The sequence below is a fragment of the Metopolophium dirhodum genome, chromosome 3 (assembly GCF_019925205.1).
Source record: "Metopolophium dirhodum isolate CAU chromosome 3, ASM1992520v1, whole genome shotgun sequence".
Lineage (NCBI taxonomy): Eukaryota > Metazoa > Arthropoda > Insecta > Hemiptera > Aphididae > Metopolophium > Metopolophium dirhodum.
The window spans coordinates 11,798,747-11,817,844 of NC_083562.1; the positions used below are offsets into that span (position 1 = coordinate 11,798,747).

General features: G+C 29.4%; 2 protein-coding genes across 4 annotated transcripts; one reads left to right on the forward strand and one right to left on the reverse strand.

Moving 5' to 3' along the window:
• Positions 1-4,331: 4,331 nt before the first annotated feature.
• Positions 4,332-7,333, forward strand: LOC132941223 (beta-galactosidase-like). Of its 2 annotated transcripts, none has more exons than XM_061009169.1 (9): positions 4,332-4,790; positions 4,848-4,965; positions 5,031-5,289; positions 5,361-5,479; positions 5,640-5,977; positions 6,043-6,318; positions 6,376-6,513; positions 6,809-7,024; positions 7,107-7,333. In XM_061009169.1, exons 3-9 carry the CDS (start codon positions 5,240-5,242, stop codon positions 7,308-7,310), a joined length of 1,341 nt encoding a protein of 446 aa, XP_060865152.1. In that variant the 5' UTR covers positions 4,332-4,790; positions 4,848-4,965; positions 5,031-5,239; the 3' UTR covers positions 7,311-7,333. The 2 variants fall into 2 exon arrangements, with proteins under 2 accessions (XP_060865152.1, XP_060865153.1); XM_061009170.1 differs by lacking the exon at positions 4,332-4,790 and having other exon boundaries at positions 4,832-4,965; positions 5,031-5,098; positions 5,231-5,289.
• Positions 7,334-15,775: 8,442 nt separating this feature from the next.
• LOC132941787 (52 kDa repressor of the inhibitor of the protein kinase-like) lies at positions 15,776-18,698 on the reverse strand. 2 transcript variants are annotated; one of them, XM_061009956.1, is made up of 8 exons: positions 18,596-18,698; positions 18,389-18,510; positions 17,827-18,183; positions 17,249-17,742; positions 17,022-17,180; positions 16,730-16,922; positions 16,242-16,570; positions 15,776-16,166 (listed from the first exon to the last, which is right to left on the reverse strand). In XM_061009956.1, exons 4-8 carry the CDS (start codon positions 17,303-17,305, stop codon positions 16,053-16,055), a joined length of 852 nt encoding a protein of 283 aa, XP_060865939.1. In that variant the 5' UTR covers positions 17,306-17,742; positions 17,827-18,183; positions 18,389-18,510; positions 18,596-18,698; the 3' UTR covers positions 15,776-16,052. The 2 variants fall into 2 exon arrangements, with proteins under 2 accessions (XP_060865939.1, XP_060865940.1); XM_061009957.1 differs by having other exon boundaries at positions 18,389-18,651.
• Positions 18,699-19,098: the final 400 nt, after the last annotated feature.

Sequence of the window (19,098 nt, forward strand, 5' to 3'; positions counted from 1 at the left end):
TTTCAACACGTCAGGGTAATTACCTTGATAAATAACACAATATATAACAAACAAAGGATACACATAAGGTGAACACAGGATAATAATTAATCTAATAATTATGAGAAACGAAGATCGAACCTTCAGTCGAACCTTAACCAATTGCTGGTCGTCTCTCCAAGAGGCAGGCCACCAGCTCAAAGCTATTCCGTGTCCTCGGACGGTACAGTGCCGCACCAGCAACATAACATCCTACCGACTTTAAGGAGTCTTCTCCCTGCAGAAGCCGATAGGATCGGCCTACGTCGTCGAACAGCTGTTGCTGCTACTGGCCGGTAGTCCTCAAAATTTCCGTCGATCACAATAATATCGTCATTGGTTTGTCGTGGACAAATAATAACCGCAGGCGGGACTGCATGTTGGATTTCCAGCGTTACAATATCTGCAGTCTGTGCACAGTTCGTGGTGGACAGCTGATGTAAGTCCGGTACGAGTTCTACAGTGATCGACTGCCGGAAATCCGGCGCACTATGGTCCGTCATCACAACGTTTCCAAAAGGCCTTTCTCCGATTACATCAAGAGTGATACGTCGAGGAAATTGCACAGGTATGACGCCGTAGTTCAACGATCTGCGCACGGCCGCCGCACGTAGAGCTTTTGCCAGTACTTCTGACGACCCGAGTGTTGCAAACTTCGCGTTATGATCACGTCTCTTTGCTACTTGCCGCTGCACAACTGCAGGTTGTCTTTTTGGTTTTACGGGATCCCTCTGCAGACAGCCCGTGGACAGCTGTTGTGTTCCTTCCGCGCCTCCGCCACTCAACTTCCAGATGTCTGTATTATTAGATTCCGTCACGCTCATTTGTCTTGGCGTCACGTTCGAATTTCTGCGCATAGTCGCAGACTGTAGTACAGTATTAGCCACCATTCCTAGAAATTCGAACTGGTCCGTCGTTAACTTAAAGATATTTTGTGATTCTTCATCAATCTCAACAATGTTGTGCGAACCCGAAGTCGCAGTTGTGTTATTCGGTTGACGATCCATTATTATGTTGAAAATAGTCAGCTTTACACAATAACACGAGAAAGTCAAATTACGATTAATTGGAAGATAAACTGTTTGGACAATATTAAATAACATATTATCGAATTGCTTGGCATCAAAATATAATAATTAACGGCCAAAACGGCTCTATGTAATGTTTTTGAAGTGTCTATGGGTACTGCAGAGTGCAGCTTATGATTATAATAAATTATGAATAGTCATAATATAGTAAAAATAAAATAATATTATAATATTAAAATTTAATTATATTATATTATATTTGAAAATAATTTAACATTGTACTTTGAATAATTGTGCAGATCGAAATTTGTTGATTTTTTTTTTTTAATGGTTGCAAGGATTCAAAGATCATGAAGTATGTTATCATCATAATCCTTACTATGCATATCATATATCATATTGGCATATTGTATATATATACGCAGTCGCACAATTGTCTATAATATAGACATCTGTAACTGTATTTTTATGTCCATTATCTAAATAAATTACTCTATCGGATCTGAGGGCACCCATTGGCCAGATCTCGACAACAGTGCTTAACTACTGTAATGATAGGCTGATAGCCACTCTTCATAAATAGATTATTCTAAAGAGAGTGTTATCATCATAACCCTTAACATATAATATATTATATTGTATATTGTATATTGTATAATATACAATCACACAGATGTTTATATTGTATATTACACCCTTTTGTTAAATAAACTGTTTCATCGGGTCGGACGACACCAATCGACCATCGGTCCGATCCACATAACAGCACTCTCCCAGCGTACGCCCTCGGCGGCAATCATACGTGTGATATATAATATATGTTCAGAATAATATTTTTGTGTTTTAAATAATAAATGTACTTTTTCAAATATCTCTAATATACCTATCAATTGTGTTCTTGATTATTACCAAATCATAAGTAAATCAATATTAAACCTATTTCTTCTTCCTTCGTTCATCGAATACCTAACAAGTCTGCAGTCGAATTAGGGTAAGTTCATTTATTATATAATTAAATCCTTATATATATATATATATAAATGAGAAGGTAGTAATTTAGAGTGTGTGCGCAATATATATCCTTGTGATATGCACACTATGACTGCAGACTGCACTCATGCGTGATGACTGATGAGATATGTAATATAATATTATATTCATTATAATATTTTGTGTCTTTAAATAATAAAAATATTTTTTTAAATAATGTCTGATATATTAATTGTTTACTTGATTAATATAATTAAGCTATAAGTAAATCAATATTAAACCTATTTCTTCTTCTTTCGTTCATCGAGTATGTTAAGTATGTATATGACTGTAATTGAATTAAGGTAAGTTAATCCATTATATAATTAAATATTTAAATCTTTATATATATAATATAATGTGTAGGTACCTATATGGCTATATATACCTATAATTAATGTAAGTATATAAATGAGCTGAATTCATATTCAAAATGAACTAAAAATAAAATTAAAATAAAGGTTTATGTACAGTGCCGCAACTTGGTACATATTGGTGGGTGTGCGACCAAATATATAGGGCCCATGTATAGAGGCAAAACTACAGGGGAGGGGAGAGGGGGGCTATAGCCCCCATCCCCCAACTACGATTCAGACCCCTCCAAAAAATATTCCTTATTTATTTAGATATAAGGCGTTTATAGGTTATTTTAAATTAATAGTTTTGTTAGGTGTGCTGTAGCCCCCCAGAATTTTTAAGACGAACGTCTCTCCAGCACCACCCATTCAAAAATTTTACAATTTTTTTTTACAGGAAATTAGCATGTAATTAGCATGAATTTGCATGACTATCACCAAAATTTGCATGACAAAGTATACAACTCTATGACAAAAAATGATGTGCGGTGCTGGAGAGACGTCTCACCAGCACCACCCAACGTGAAAAATTAAAAATAATAACAAACTCGATATACCAAAATGTAGCACGTGATTAGTACGAATTTGCACGATATACCCGGAAATTCGCACGTGTCTGGTTCGCGAACAAACCGCGTTTTTTTTATAAGCATTTAAAGTTCAAAAATCACGAAAGTTAGCAAATTATTTTGAGTTGAGAATTCGTAAAAATTTTTCTTTTTAAATCTAAGATTTTAATTTTGGTAATAATACAAAACTGTGTACAAAGTTAAATTCGAGTTGCACCAAGTTTATATTTTTAAATTAAAGGTTTTCGAAACGTAATTTCTGGTTAAGAAAATTTTGAAATAAAGTTCCCCATTTGATATTTTAATTAATTTAACTTTAGTTTTACTCAGACGCATCCACGTTGAATCAAAATCAACATATAATTTTGCTTTATTATCCCAATTTAATAAGTTTTCGGCCTCTTCTCAGGCAGCTGAAGCTGGTTGAATCATAAAATACCTCCTACCTCCATTGGTATAGGCACCTATTGTATAAGTACAGGTATGAAGTATTTTATTCCCCACTCATTACACTTCTGCAGTATTATATTTAAGTATTTATTAGAACTTTACACAGAGTTTTTCAAACGTTTAATAGAAATTTCGTAAACAATCTTATTAAATTTTATTTTTTAAAATTGGTTACACTTGGAGGTTGGAATTTTTTTAAATAGATAACAATTTATTGTCAAGTTATTTTAATGTAGTACCTATACAATTTGAATTCAGTTAATCAAAATGTTTTATTTGTACATTTTATGGTATACAAATGCTTTGATAATTTATTTTATTATACTGTATAAATCAGAAGCTCACACAATACAACTGTATTTTGATTGACTGCTTTTGACTTTTTGATAGTGTCATCAAATAATTCCCAATTGTTAGGCCCTCTTTTACAGTACGCTACATAGTGACCAACAGATGTGCGCAATCTACTTAGCCCTTTAGGATTATGTTATTTAGGATTATATTAATACCTACGTTTCTACTCATAAATTATACTATGTATAATTTATTATTTTACTTATTTTATTTAAAATAGTATAATGGCTTTTGGGTTTACTACAGCGCCAACACCTCTCTTCAATTTTTTTTTTTAGTACTGTAACTCTAGTTGAATAATTTGTATTGACTTGAAAATTGATAATTTGGTGCCCCATGAATAATCATTCTTTAATGAACTAAATATTTTGAATAATTTTTTCTGTTTTAGTTTCGGGGCATTTTAGTTTGAACTTCGTAATGTGTGTTTCTAATGTCAAATTTTTTCCAAACTTTTATTTTTGTTTTCTAAAATCAATTTGCCTGCGGGCGCCAACACCTCCCTTCAATTTTTTTTTATGATTTTAACTCTAGCCAAATTTTTTAAACATTAACAATCTGGTACCCTTTGAATAATTCTTTAATGAACTAAATATTTTGAATAGTTTTTTCTGTTTAAGATTTTGGAGATTTTAGTTTGATGTTTGTAATGTGTAATCCAACAATATAATTTATATAAATTTTTTTTTGTATTCTAAAATGCATTTGCCGGCGGGCGCCAACACCTTCCTTCAATTTTTTTTTATAATTTTAACTCTAGCCGAATTTTTTAAACATTTTTAGTACTGTAACTTTAGTTGAATATTTTGTATTGACTTGAAAATTGATAATTTGGTGCCCCATGAATAATCATTCTTTAATGAACTAAATATTTTGAATAGTTTTTTCTGTTTAAGTTTCGGGACATTTTAGTTTGAACTTCGTAATAATTTTCAAATTTTATAGAATTGAGGAAAATTTGAAAAACCGGTACTGGTTCCGTTAAGGTATAATTAAATTAATCCAACTGTGATATTTAAATTAATGTTGAAGATATATTTAAGGTATTAGTGTTTTAAAACAGTCAGTACTCATCACTTTAGTCACAATGTGGTAAATCCTAGTTTTTGCACTTTTCGGAACGTTATTGACTTAGTGACAAAATAGTGATAAAAGTTGAAAGTAAGCAGTACTAAGCAGTTTTAATAAGCAAAGTTAATAACTTGAATCATAATATGATGTTGCAGATCAAAATTATATTTTAATACTACATTAAAAACCGAACAGGAATTTAACAAGTAATAACTAATAACGAGTAAGTATATATAATCATTTTTGTTTTTGTATTTTCACAATTCCACATTTATTTGTTCTTATACAGCGTTAGAAATTTTTTCAGAAATTATTTTTTTAATATTTTGGGAATTTTTTTCTGATTGCCTGGTAGATATCTTTAATGTTCTATTGTCAATCAAGGATGAAAAAAATATATATAAATTTCATTAGGTAGAAAATGAGTATGGAAGTTTTTATGCCTTCGATTCTGGGTATACATTATGGATACGTGATTTATTTAGGAGTTATATAGAAAATAAGGCTGCGCTTTTTACAATTGATGGATGTGGTCAGTCATACTTTGACTGTGGCGTTATTCCAGAAGTATACGCAACTGTAGATTTTGGAATTTCATCAAACGGTTAGTATTACAAAAAGTCAAAGTAGATTATTTGGTGTGTGAAAAAATTTAAAAATATCATCAAAACACTGAAAGACGTGCCAATTTATAAAATTGAATTAATAAATATTAAATTTATTGCAGATTTGAATTATAGTATATTTTTATATGTTTGTTTTAGCTTCTCAATGTTTTGACTTCATGAGAAAGGTTCAAAAAGGAGGTCCACTAGTGAACTCAGAGTTCTATCCCGGTTGGTTAACTCATTGGCAAGAATCAGTATCTATAGTCAACCCCATCGATGTTGTAAAACAAATGAAAGTAATGTTGGCAATTAATGCTTCGTTTAAAATTTTCGGTACAAATTTTGGATTCACATCGGGAGCGAATACAAATGACACCAAAGAAAGTATTGGATACTTACCACAGTTGACCTCATACGATTATAATGCTCCATTGGATGAAGCTGTAGACCCTACAGAAAAGTATTTCAAAATTAAACAGACACTTGAAGAAGCCGTGAGTTTTAATAACAGTTAACTATCCAATATACATATACAGTTTATTAATTAATTATTTTTAAGAAATATGCTGTGACAAACGAGATATCACCAAATCCCGCACCCAAAGGTGCCTATGGAAAATTCTATTTAAGACCTTTGGTTAGCATATTTGAAAAGGTTGCTCAACGTATTAAACCAGTGATCAGTGATGTTCCTTTACCGTTTGAGGACTTAGATATTAACACTGGTTTTGTAATGTATGAAACAACATTAACAGATGATCAAAAAAATGTTGAAAATCCAGTAAACCTAACTGTGAACACGGTTAGAGATCGAGCAATCATTTACCTGGATCAAGTAGAGTTACATTGCAGTTATAGTTTTAGAAACATGAGTGTTCAAATTTTTTTTTAGGTACAAGTGGGTACTATGAATCGGTTGAAAGCTAATACTACAATAAGCTTAAACATTAACCGTACTGTTCAAAACCTAAGCATTTTAATTGAGAATCAGGGAAGGATGAATTTTGGAGACTTAATTGAAGATAGGAAGGTAATAATAGCTGACAATAAATTATTTTATTCGTGGTCTGAGACTGAAATAGTATAATTTATAATAGTATACTATAGTATTATAGTATAATATAATGCTTAACAGTTACCATAGAAGTTAATATTTGATAAATTGTGTACAGACTGGCGAGTGGTTACATTACCTTTTTAGAAACAAAAGTGGTAATATTTACAATCACTGAATTAGATTGTATTATATTTATTTTAACTACCAACTGAGTATAATTACTGAATTAAAATATTGTATGTAAAATAATACTAATTATATTTTCTAGGGAATTTTTGATCAAGTGATTCTCGGAAATAAAATATTAAGCCCTTGGAAAATGACTGCATATCCTTTGAATGGTACATCATGGATTTCTTCAATCAAATCAGTTGAAAACGTCAACAGTGTTAAATTACCAGCATTTTATAAAACACAGTTTACATTGACAGTTAACTATACAAAATGTTTAGACACTTATTTGGACACTTCAGGCTGGACAAAGGTGTGTTCTTACAAGTTAATACTGTTAAGTCGACTTTTATCCACATATTTACAATTTAAAAAATAATATTCGATATTTACAGGGTGTAGTGTTTTTAAACAATGTAAACCTTGGTCGGTATTGGCCACTTGGTGGACCTCAAGTTACACTTTATGTGCCAGCTCCTTTTTTAAAACCATCACCTTATGCCAATACACTAGTGATATTAGAACTTGAAGGTACATCTCAAGATTTGTCCGTGAAATTTGTGGATAAACCTGTTCTTGATGGTCCTATAATGACATAGATAAAATGTATGTTATATAATTGATTAAGAAAAATATATTAAAATTATTGTGTCTGTGTGTCATTCTATAAAACCATTCATTGACAAGCAATAATTCACAGTTCATAACATCAACTAGATAGGGCCCAGCTAGGATACCTACATAATTCATATATTGTGTATAGCAATGCAATCTAGGTATCTTGCGACGGAAGTGAGTGGATGCCACAGTATGGTCTTTGCGTTAGAAGCTTCAAATTGAGTACCTAGGTATTTTGTTGTTTTTTAAATTTTTATTTACATAATTTTTTCTAGTGATTCCATCACCACATACCAGATGACGATACGTCATCCAGTAAAAAGATTGTCCGTGGCAATAAATATATAATTCAAGTTTAAAAAGTACTCTGAACTGAAATTTGAAAGTATCTATTTTATGAAAATAACCTGAACGCACTCAAATGTGCGAGTTCGTGGTATAAACTTATATTTTAATATTATATATTCCTACTGCTTAACAAACTGTCCGTCTATTGTTGGCTCATTTTATTTTTTTTGTTCACCGAAATTATCAAAGAATCGTTTCCGACTAATGTCGATAATTACTGGCGATTATCATAGATGATACAAAATATATTAGGTATATTATGATAAATCCATTAAACTTATATAATACTCAGTACCTATATGGTCAATTGATAAATTGTGTGTTCTTTTACAGAAATCTTTGTGATCTGCAACGTATGAATAGATACGGTTAAGTTGAATTATTATTATTTGTTTATTGTCATATTTGTATATAATAATATATTTTAGTCGTTTCAATTATCCACGAATAATATTTTTAAAATAGGTATAGCACGAACTACAATCGTTCTTCTTTGTTTAAATATCTGATTTCGTCCAATTTGATTATAAAAATATAAAATAACTAGGTATAAGAAAAACTGTGTTTTTTCTAAAAAATTTTTTAGATTTTTTGGTTACAGAATAATCTATTTACGTGGAACTTTGTTTTCAAATTTCAAACCTTAGCTACAAAAGTTGAAATATCATTTTTCAATTTTAAAGTTCATAAATTGTGCCTATTTATTTTAAAAAATTTCACCTGTTATTGTAACAATATATCAGGAGCCTTTTATTAAATGTTCATGCTTTTTGACCCTACTACTAAAACTTTATTGACATTTATAGAAAATAAAACTAAAAAAAATGGAAACTGAAAATGCCCGCAAACAGCCAAAACAAGTCAAAATATTTTGGTGGTGTATAGAAAATGCTATTATAAACAATCAGGGGAAATTGCATGTACCTTAGCTATCTACGATCATTTGACTTAAAGTTACACCAAAAACTAAAATTGATTTTGTTAAAACGTGATATTATTGGTATAGGTTAAATTTCTATTTTATAATAGATCAATAGCCAATAGATTACCTATAAATCACATTTTTTTATTTAAATCCCGGTAGTCATTTGGCATGCAAACTATAACTGAAATAGATAACCAGAATAGGTACATTGCTGATCACAAAGTACTTTCTGTAAAAGTACATTCGATTTAATATTTATCAATAGACTGTATAGATACTTAGTATAATATAAAGTTCTATGGATTTATCATAGTAAATAATATATTTTATAATATCTATGGCAATCGTCAATTGTCGACATTCGTCGGCGACGATAAACAATTTTAATAATTTCAGTGAACAAATAAGTAATAAGCCATCGATATAGACCGACAGTTATGAGCCGTATACATTATAATGTAAGTTCTAACACAAACTCACACATTTCGTTATGATCAGGTATTCAGGTTATTTTCATAAAATATTTTGATACTTTCAAGTTTCAGTTCAGAGCGAGATGAAGATGGATAAAGATAGTTTCTTCGGTGACGGCGGCACTCTAGCCAGGTTTCACAGGAAGAGTCGATGCTTACGCGTAAGTTTGTTTTCATATTATTACTATTTTACATTTACTTTTTAGGCTTAAATTAAATATTTATTGCCACGGACAATCTGTTAACTGGGTTACGTAGAAGCATTTATAAGTTTAATCCCAAAAGCGCAATGTATAAAATACGCGAGACCGTCTTCGTTATAGGTTAGTTAAGTTTAATACGCAACTTTTTGCATGTTTTACTATACGCCGGGTATCACTTTAGGTTTGCGCGATATATTTAAAACAATATAATATTATTAATCTTTATATTTTATATTTTTATATACATAAATACATTATACACCCCATATATTTTATTAGCATACTTACAGCTTTTTTAGTGTAGTTTATACCCTATAGATGGCTATAGATATAGGTATTAAATGTCTTGCAATTATATATTTTACTATAATTATTAATTTCATTATAATATAATATAACAATACACAAATAATTTTTTCGAAAAATATATGTAACATGTATAGTTCATACAATTATGAATTTATAGTTAATAGAAATGCGGATGTTTTACTTCATAGATATTTTTTTATTGAAATCGTGTAAATAATTTGATTAAACAATCAGGTTAGTAACTTAACCTACTCATCACTAGTATACATTTTTTATATTACGTGTAAAATCACCAACACAAGGTGCAGACTGCATTTAAAAAATTAATAACATAAAATAAAATATAAAATAATGTTGTAGTAGAAGCTGGAAACTTTAGTTTATTCTAATTTATAATCCAATTAATGTAACCGAGAATGTAACTATTAAATTCATAATTGAATTAAGAGATCACTTTGGGATAAATGCCAAACGTATAAATGTAAATTAAATTAAAAATAATTAAAAAACATTTTGTGAAAGGAACAAGATTACTGCTAATATTTAAGTTTTAATTATTATTAACAAATAAATACAAATAATTTAAAAATTTAAAAAAAATTAAGAACACATCATTATAAAATTAATACAGTCATCGATCCGCTCAGAATCTAAAATTATATACTTAGAATTTCAGAAATCTAGTTGGTATTATGGTATTTGATGAATTTACTGTATACGTTTGGCTTTATGTTAACTCTAAAATCCAGTAATCACATTTTTATTTAATAATTCATAAAATACAATATACTCTTATAAAAAAATTCTTGTGCTTCTGATATCTATTCACCACCTTAATCAATAATTAAATTGATAAACTAAAATAATAATTTAAATAATACCTATATCATATTATTATAATTCAAATTCAAAATTATAAACTATTTTGGTATTATTGTCATATCAAATTTCAATAAACAAATTGGTCCTTAACACGGAACTCTTTGATATAAAAAGTTGCATTATATTATATCCGTGGATTCATCATATTGACTTACCTAGTATAATATCTATATCATTTATTTATTTATCTATGGCAAATCTCCAAGTCGTTGCAGAAGACACAGTCGATTAAAAATTCTAAAATTTCAATAAGCAACGAAAATTTGAGCAAAAAACTTATTGCGTTTCGTATAATTTTATTTTTCATAAATTACAATATTCTAAGTTCCGTAATCTGGAGCGTTTCCTCATGGGTGTCACAGTTCACACACGTCACGGATTCCGCCGAAAGAGTCGATAATTAAAGTAAGTTTGTTTTTATATTCTTTTGGGGCTTAAATTTACTTTTAAAACTTAAAATAAATATTTAATGTCACGAAAAATGTGCTATCCAAGTGTTGTATGCGCATATTTTAGTTAGAAATGTATAATATACGCGAGATATAAACGTCGTCGTCGTTTTTCCAGTCCCTGTTCGTAGAATAATTATAATTAATAGGAGCTTACCTATATAAGGTACTTAATATATATATGTTTTGGTTTAATTTATAGAAATATATGTTATAGCTTATAACTGATAATAGTCATAAGATACAATTTTAATTAATAACTGATAATTTTTTTTCCAAATACAACGTTATAAGTTATAGGTAACTATTAATTTAGTGTCACATACTTAACTTCTATTGTTCACCTAATATCTATATTCTATATCATAGGGATTAGGGACGTATACATTTATTGGTATAGTATTAAATAAATTAATGAAAGAGAACAAACACACCTACTATAATTATTAGTAATAATAATATATCCATGGATAAATTATTAAAATACAAAACGAACAAACGAAAAACGATTCTGAGCAAAGACATCGTTAAATAATAAATAATATTGAGATTAAAGTAATTTATTTTATTATTAGGCATTAGTACATACAATTTAGTAGGATAAAGTCATTTTTGCCTAAAAAATTACATTTGAAAGTGTCATCGTGTATATATATTATAATAATATACTCTAAAAGTTTCATAAATCCGCGAATACCTACTATTTTTAAATTACAACAAAATAACTAAAATCGTTATTCTTGGTTTTAATATGTAATTTCGTCCAAATTTTAACTTATAATATCTGTAAAAAGTAACTGTGTTTATAATAGATTATTTGGTTACAATATGAACCAGGGGTGGACTGAGCCGGCGGGATACTGGGAACTTTCCGGTGGGCCGCTATTCAAAAATGATTTGTTATTGCTATATATTTATAATTATTATTAATATAGAAGATCGGCATAAATCGGTAGAAAATCGGTATAAATATGAATTATAAATATTTTTTATTTTCATACCATGACGCGTGTGTGAAAAATTGTTTATATTAAGTGTTTAAGATGTTCGATTTCGGTACGACTGATTGTCCACCCCCTTAATCTTCAGCATCAATGCATCAGAAATTATTATTTATAATTAGGCCACGGATTTAAATATAAACTGCATTTTCTGAATTTTCTATGACATTGCTTTCCAAGCAAAAAATTCGTTTCATATATTATCAACGAATTGAAAAATAAAATTAGAACATTTATATGGGTTGAAGTCAATTTTATAAAAACTTATTAAAAAAAAATTAAATACAATTAAATAAAGGTAATTTATTTTACTTATATTTCTATTTTTTACGTACCCATTATGTTCGATACTATAACTATTCAGTTTTCAGCTATAGAAAACAACACTTGCCAATATGGAATTACTGTCGAAGTTTTTTATTTTAAAATATTTCTTAAATTCTTTTTATTATTTTATTTGAAACATTATTTTTAAGTATTGGGATCAATAAAACTATTTTTATTTAATTATTATTTTATATCAATTAGAATTTGTTAATAAACCAAGTAAAAAAACCGTTATCTATATTGTAAATTTGAATTCAATTTACCGCATAGAAACAAATAAATGTTTTTTTGAAGATAATGTAAAAATATCCATCATCCATCGGTTAGGACCATATATATATTTGCTATGATTAGGACGGTGAAGTTATAATTATAAATAATCTATGGCAAATGACAATCGTCTGAGACGAACAGCGATTCCAATACGTACTCACATATTTCGTTCCATTCTGGTTATTAAGCTAGGTGCCTATTTTTATAAATGTCATTAATCTCAATACATCCAGACTAAACTTTTGGATCGGAGATATGCATTTTCCTCTGACACTAGACAATATTATACACTCGAAGGGAACGCGTTTCGCCGGAATAATAAATAATTACGTAAGTTTTGTTCTTCTACTCTGTTGACGCGGTAGACTTAATGTAAATATTTATTGTCAGACAAACTTATATACTCGCTAGGCGTAGAGTAGTTTTTAAAATCCAGTTGTTATAGGTGTACAAAAATTAAGATATTATGAAAAATACCTTAAATTATAATACTTTGCCTACAACTGTTAATTTATTGTTATAGTAGAATAATTTTTAAAATTTGAAATCAATGATTAGGCAATGGTTTTATAAGTAGGAAGGTAGATTTTTATACCTAAATAAAATAAAATAAGAAAATACATAATGATTAATGTTATTTAATATGATTTGTAAGTACATAGCAGATTATACCTACCACTTGGTGACGATTATTTTTGTCTTATACGTTCTTCGTAATTCCGTTCCGTCACGATAGTTTTAGTTTTCGTTAAATGTGAAACATACATTTTCGACGCATACGGATACGGGTATTAAACATTTGGGTTTTAAGAGAACACCTCAAACGTACGTTTTATTTTGGGGGTTTTACGGGATATACCTATAGGAAATTTTCTTCAAATTTTCACATTTCACTATTTGATATTATGATATTATTTGTACCTAGGTTAAGTTTCTGTTTTAGAATCGATCGATAGGTTACCTAGGTATATCACATTCTTTAATTTAAATTCTGGTAGTCGAGTATTGGACAAGTGCCAACGTAACTTATAATTCGTATCGTAATTTAATTACTAAAGAAATATTATTTCCCCAACAGTGTCTAGGGCCACCGGCAGGATAATGCATTATAGAATGTCTATAAACTTATGGTCTTGTTATGGTTAAAATTGGCATGCGACCAACTGGGGGCTTGTTCTGGAAAATTTAAATGGTCTAATAAGGTTCAACTCATTATTTGAATTAAATTAATTTTTAAGCGATTGTTGTGTTAGTTTATTTTCATATTATTTTGGGGCTTACATTTACTTACTTTTTAGACTTGAATTAAATTTTTATTGTCACGGAAAATCTGTTAACTCAGTAACGTAGAAGCATATACGTTTACTACCTACCAAAGGCGCAATGTATAATAATAATAAATTATTCGCCAGTCCGAACAATCCAAACGCTGTCTTACTCGTAGTCGAGTTCTAGTTGATAACTGACTTGTGAATAAATGTAATTTTTGTTAGGTATAAAAATAAAAATTATAAATCCTTGAATACAACATTTAAAAATACAAACTCTGTGTAATAAAAATTAATATTAGGTATTTATTGGTAGGTTTATATAATATCTGTAGACTGTAACGAATAGGTCATTAGAATATTGTTGAACATTTTACTGCATAAGATGCGTGTTATTTCAGAAATGGTATTCGTCAGTGAACATTTTCAAACTGGGAATAATATATCATAAGCAGATTGAAATGTGTGAACGTTTCAGTGTTTCGAAGACTAAGTTTCGTAGCAGTTTTGATTCCGTCACGGGGTATGTATTTTCTTATTTCTCAGTAAGTTTTTTTTTATTATTGTTAATTGATCAAAGGATGTATTGCCCGAAATTTTTCAATATTTGTATTGTAATTATACTGGTATAACACTATTCCGGCTATCAATAGAGTCGTGTTAAAAATTAGAAAATTGGCGAGGTATGTTATTTTTTTAAGTAATTATTTCGAGTAGGGAATTCGCTCAATGATATTTAAATATTTTCACCGAGAATCAAGTACGATGACTTGTAGGTAACTAGAGACTGAGTGAATAGGAATTAGGAAGTGTGTGATATGGCGAAGATAAGGAAATGGGTCAACAGGATTTCAGAATGTTTGGTGTATGAAAGGGAAAGATGAAAAAGAAATGTAAGGTTAGGGTAGGTAAGTGGAGTGAGGGTAGCAGATATGAGAATAATAAGTTAGGTGTTAAGGTACAAAAGAGGATAGAATAAGAAATTAATTAATTAAGGGTAGTGTACATATTGTAGTGAAAACAAGAGAGAATAGGTTTAGGTGGTTCGATCACTGTATGATAAGAGATAGTGAGAGTGGCTATAGAAGTTAATTTAGGGGGGAAATGAGGGGCGAGAAGACTGAAGAAGAGATGGATAGACAGAATACCGATCATATGGAGGAGTGGAATGAGAGTGGCTGAACCTGTATATAGCTGTGAGAGACGGGGGAAGAAAAAGTGTAAAGGTAGAATAGTTATGTTAACAATACGTAACGTAATCAGTTGATAAATATTTTCTTTCATTGTTATGTTTACAATATCGAATACCTTGATGGTTAGTAGGAAAAGATCATCACAAAGCTCACGACCAGTGATGGTAGTCGTCTATCATCACCATAGCTTCAACTAACCATAGGTTTATTTAACTAACCTTCTTATGACTCATTAGGACACTTTGAATAAAAAGATCCTGAGTTGCAGGTTGCCAAACTTAATTGTTTGATTATCAAGTTGATCCTTTGATTGTTGACACCATGGATAGTCCACGCCTATGTTAAATACATTTCAGGCCGCGTTCCCGGAGGGGAAGGCAATTGAGGCTCCTTTATATTGATAGTCGATACTCGATATAGGTATACTTTATTTGGCCTCAATTGTTCCCCTCGAAGACCGATGATAAGACCATTATGTCCTATCCATATCTTTATTATCTATGATGGAGCCATACCCAGCTCACTCGTGTAAACTTGTTGCTGGTTGGGATGTCAGCGCACTATTTGTTTTCCATATTTGACCCACGCGTAGCATACCAAATGTACGATTAAGAAAACACTAAAATGATTGTGCGTGGGTCAGAGAGAGAAATAAATGGTGCGCTAAAAATCTGACATCCTCTTCAGTGGCGTATTTAGGATTTTCTTGAGGGGGGGGATATAGAAATTAGAAATACATTTTCAAAGAAACCAGTCATGCAAGACTTTTTTTTTTTGCTAATCTCTAATTTTTAATCACTAATCAAGTATAGGTATTTTAAAAGACAATATTAATCAATGAATAGCATTTTAAGTTTAACATAATAATCTAATGAATAAAAAATATATTAATAGCTTAATATAGATTTATAATAATCAACACAATGAAATAAATTTATAAAATATTTAGCTAATTAATAATTTGTTCTGTAAAAATGTAAAATATCATATAATTATATTGATCATTGATATCTATTATCTACATAGGTATATATAACACATAGGCACATATAGCCATTTATTTGCAGTGATTTTACAAAACAAACTCCAGTCTTCTATTTTTCAGAGACAATTCATCAATGACTTCATCTGGTGTAATCTTTGTTTCTGTATGGCATGCTAATAGAGTCAATCCATTCAGTCTAGTCTATAATAACAATGAAATACACAATTTTATAAATACTTTCAATAATATATCATAATTTAAAATCTGCAAATTTACTTCATTCATACTATTCCTGAGATAAGTTTTAATTCTTTTTAAATTAGAGAATGATCGTTCAGGAGTTGTTGTTGACACTGGAAGCGTACAAAATATTTTTATCAACATGTAAATGTTGGGATAAAATTCTTTATCACAAATTTCTAATGCCTGTAATCCTGAACTAAGAATGATATTATCTGTAAATAGTTTTGTTTTCCACATATTGAATTCGGCTATGCTATTGAATTTATCTACAACGGGTGAATATATGTTCACAAGCTTATTAAATTGTTCTCGGTCATTTATCTCTAGTGGCATTGGCTGGGTTTTAAAAATGCAATCGAACCCTATAACAGTAAATATCAAATAATAAAATACTTTGGCAAATTAGTTATTTATATAGCTATTCAGTATTTGTACTTATATTATAATTTATAATAATATAATGTCAATAGAGATTTTTTTTTTGAAAATATAATATAAAATATGTAATAACTAGTTTATACCTTCAAAAATACTTTTATGATTTATAAAACGCTCAGTAAGTTGTGATATAAAGTAATCAATATATGGTAAAAATACTGTTACACGATAGTATTGTTCGGTAGAATGATTTTGTAAATTTGGATTAGCTCTATGTGTTTGTTTAGAAGAAATTCTTTTCTCTAGCAATTCAATTCCAACATCAGCTGCCATTTTCTGTAATATATTAATAAATATTTGGGGGTATATTTATGATGTAGGTACATCATAAATATTATTTTAAATATTAAACAGTATATTAAAGTAAAAGATTACTTTGACATTATTATAGATAATTTTGAATTCTATTTCATTATTTTCTCTGATACATTTTAAAGTAGCTATTACATTTTCTACTATGAGTATTGTCTTTTTCAAATCAATTTGAACTTTTTGCAATTGTTTACACAGCGGAAGTCCATAAGAAAATAATACCTAAAACAAAATTTAAAAATAACACAATATATGTACCTAAATGTATATAAAATAGATATTATCTGAACCTTTATAACAATCAAAGAAATCATAAACTCTGAATCTTTTAACGCTTTCTGAAGCATTTCAGCATCTGTTGATTCTTTCCAATCAGATATAATGTCTAACGCATTGAGAACAAATGGAAATAGTTCAGAAAAATCATTTACAGAATCATAACGTTGAATCCAACGAGTAGCACAAAGCCGTTTGAGTTGTTTTACTTGGGGTGCATTATTTGAATTCTCAATGGTATTTAAAAGAACAGAATTTCTTTTAGGGGTATTGAAAAAATTATAAACTTTTTCGATCACCCCCAAACAATTTCTGATAGGTTTTATGCCACTAGCTGTTGAAACAGCTAAATTCAGCGAATGTGCTGCACAATGTACATATTATATAGCGTTGGGGTATTTAGATTTCACAATAGTCTGTACTCCTTTAAATCGACCAGCCATATTACTGGCCCCATCATAGCCTTGGCCATATAAATAATTGCAATCAATTCCACATCTGTTTAAGCCTACCAACAAAAAAATGTAATTAAATAATATAAATAAATAAAGTGAATAAATAAATAAATCATAAATGTGTTATTTACAATTACCATTTAATATTGAGTTAGCCAAGTCATAACCAGTCAAGCTATCAATTTCAAAAAATCGTAAAAAGTTCTCATGCAACTTATTGTTTTTATCAATATATCAAACACATATACTGAGTTGCTCTTTAGTCGATATGTCGGTTGTTTCATCAGCCAGAACAGAGAAACATTTAGATTTATTAATCACATTAACTAGTTTCCTTAATAAAATTGTGTTACATGACTGAATTATTTCATTTTGTATAATTGGACTCGTATATTTATTACGTTTCCCTGAACCCTCAAGAACATTACGCAAAAATTCATCTCCTTTTGCTCTGTACTTGAGAATACCACGGAAATGGCCTTGCCTTGAATCATCTAAAAAATAAAAGTTAAAAGTTGCAAACAATAATAACATGTTTTTTACAATAATAATTGTAAATCCATAATTAGCATGACTGGAGCATTATTGTCCAATAGTTATATGACATTGATAATTCAGTTTAATTATACTTAAGTATTATTATTATTAAATGGTAAAAGTTTATACAATTTAGTTTTTAGTTTCTATATTTATGCTTACCATCTACTAAGATATCACCAAAATCTCTATGTCCTCTCAAAGCCAACTCTTCTTTACCACATAGAATTATACACTCAATAATTGGTCCTATTTTCCTTCTATTTTCTTCAATTTGTACCATTCTAAACAAATTCACAGAATCAATGTACTTCAAAAATTTAAACTTTAAAGTAAGGGTTATCATATTATGCATTTAATATTACCTACCTATTATTATCTATGCGTTCTATTATAGACAGTTCCTTTTTTTCTATTATTTTAAAAAGTGTTCAGAGTCTAGAACAGACAATGTATGATATTTCAAACTTCCACGAGCCCAAAAAGTCTAAAAAAAAATGTATTAAATATTTTAGCAAATGTCTCTGGAATAAATCATTTAAATTATCAAACCTCTTTTGCCTTCTTCCAGTTGCTGAAAGCAACAGTAACAAGGCTACCCAAAGGCTGGCTTCCAACACCACCATTTTTTGCAAACAGTACACAGTATTTACAGAATGTCCCATTTTTGACATTTGAATATGCCAGCCAATTAAATTCTTTTAGCCATTTATGCTGAAATCGTTTTTCATATTTTGCAAGCAATGGGAATTTATATTCAACATCTGGTACCCATAGATTAGTTAGCACCTTGAATAAATATAATTTTAAATAACAAACTAATTAGTTTTAATAAATATTATAAAATTAAATTTAAAATATAGACATTAAAT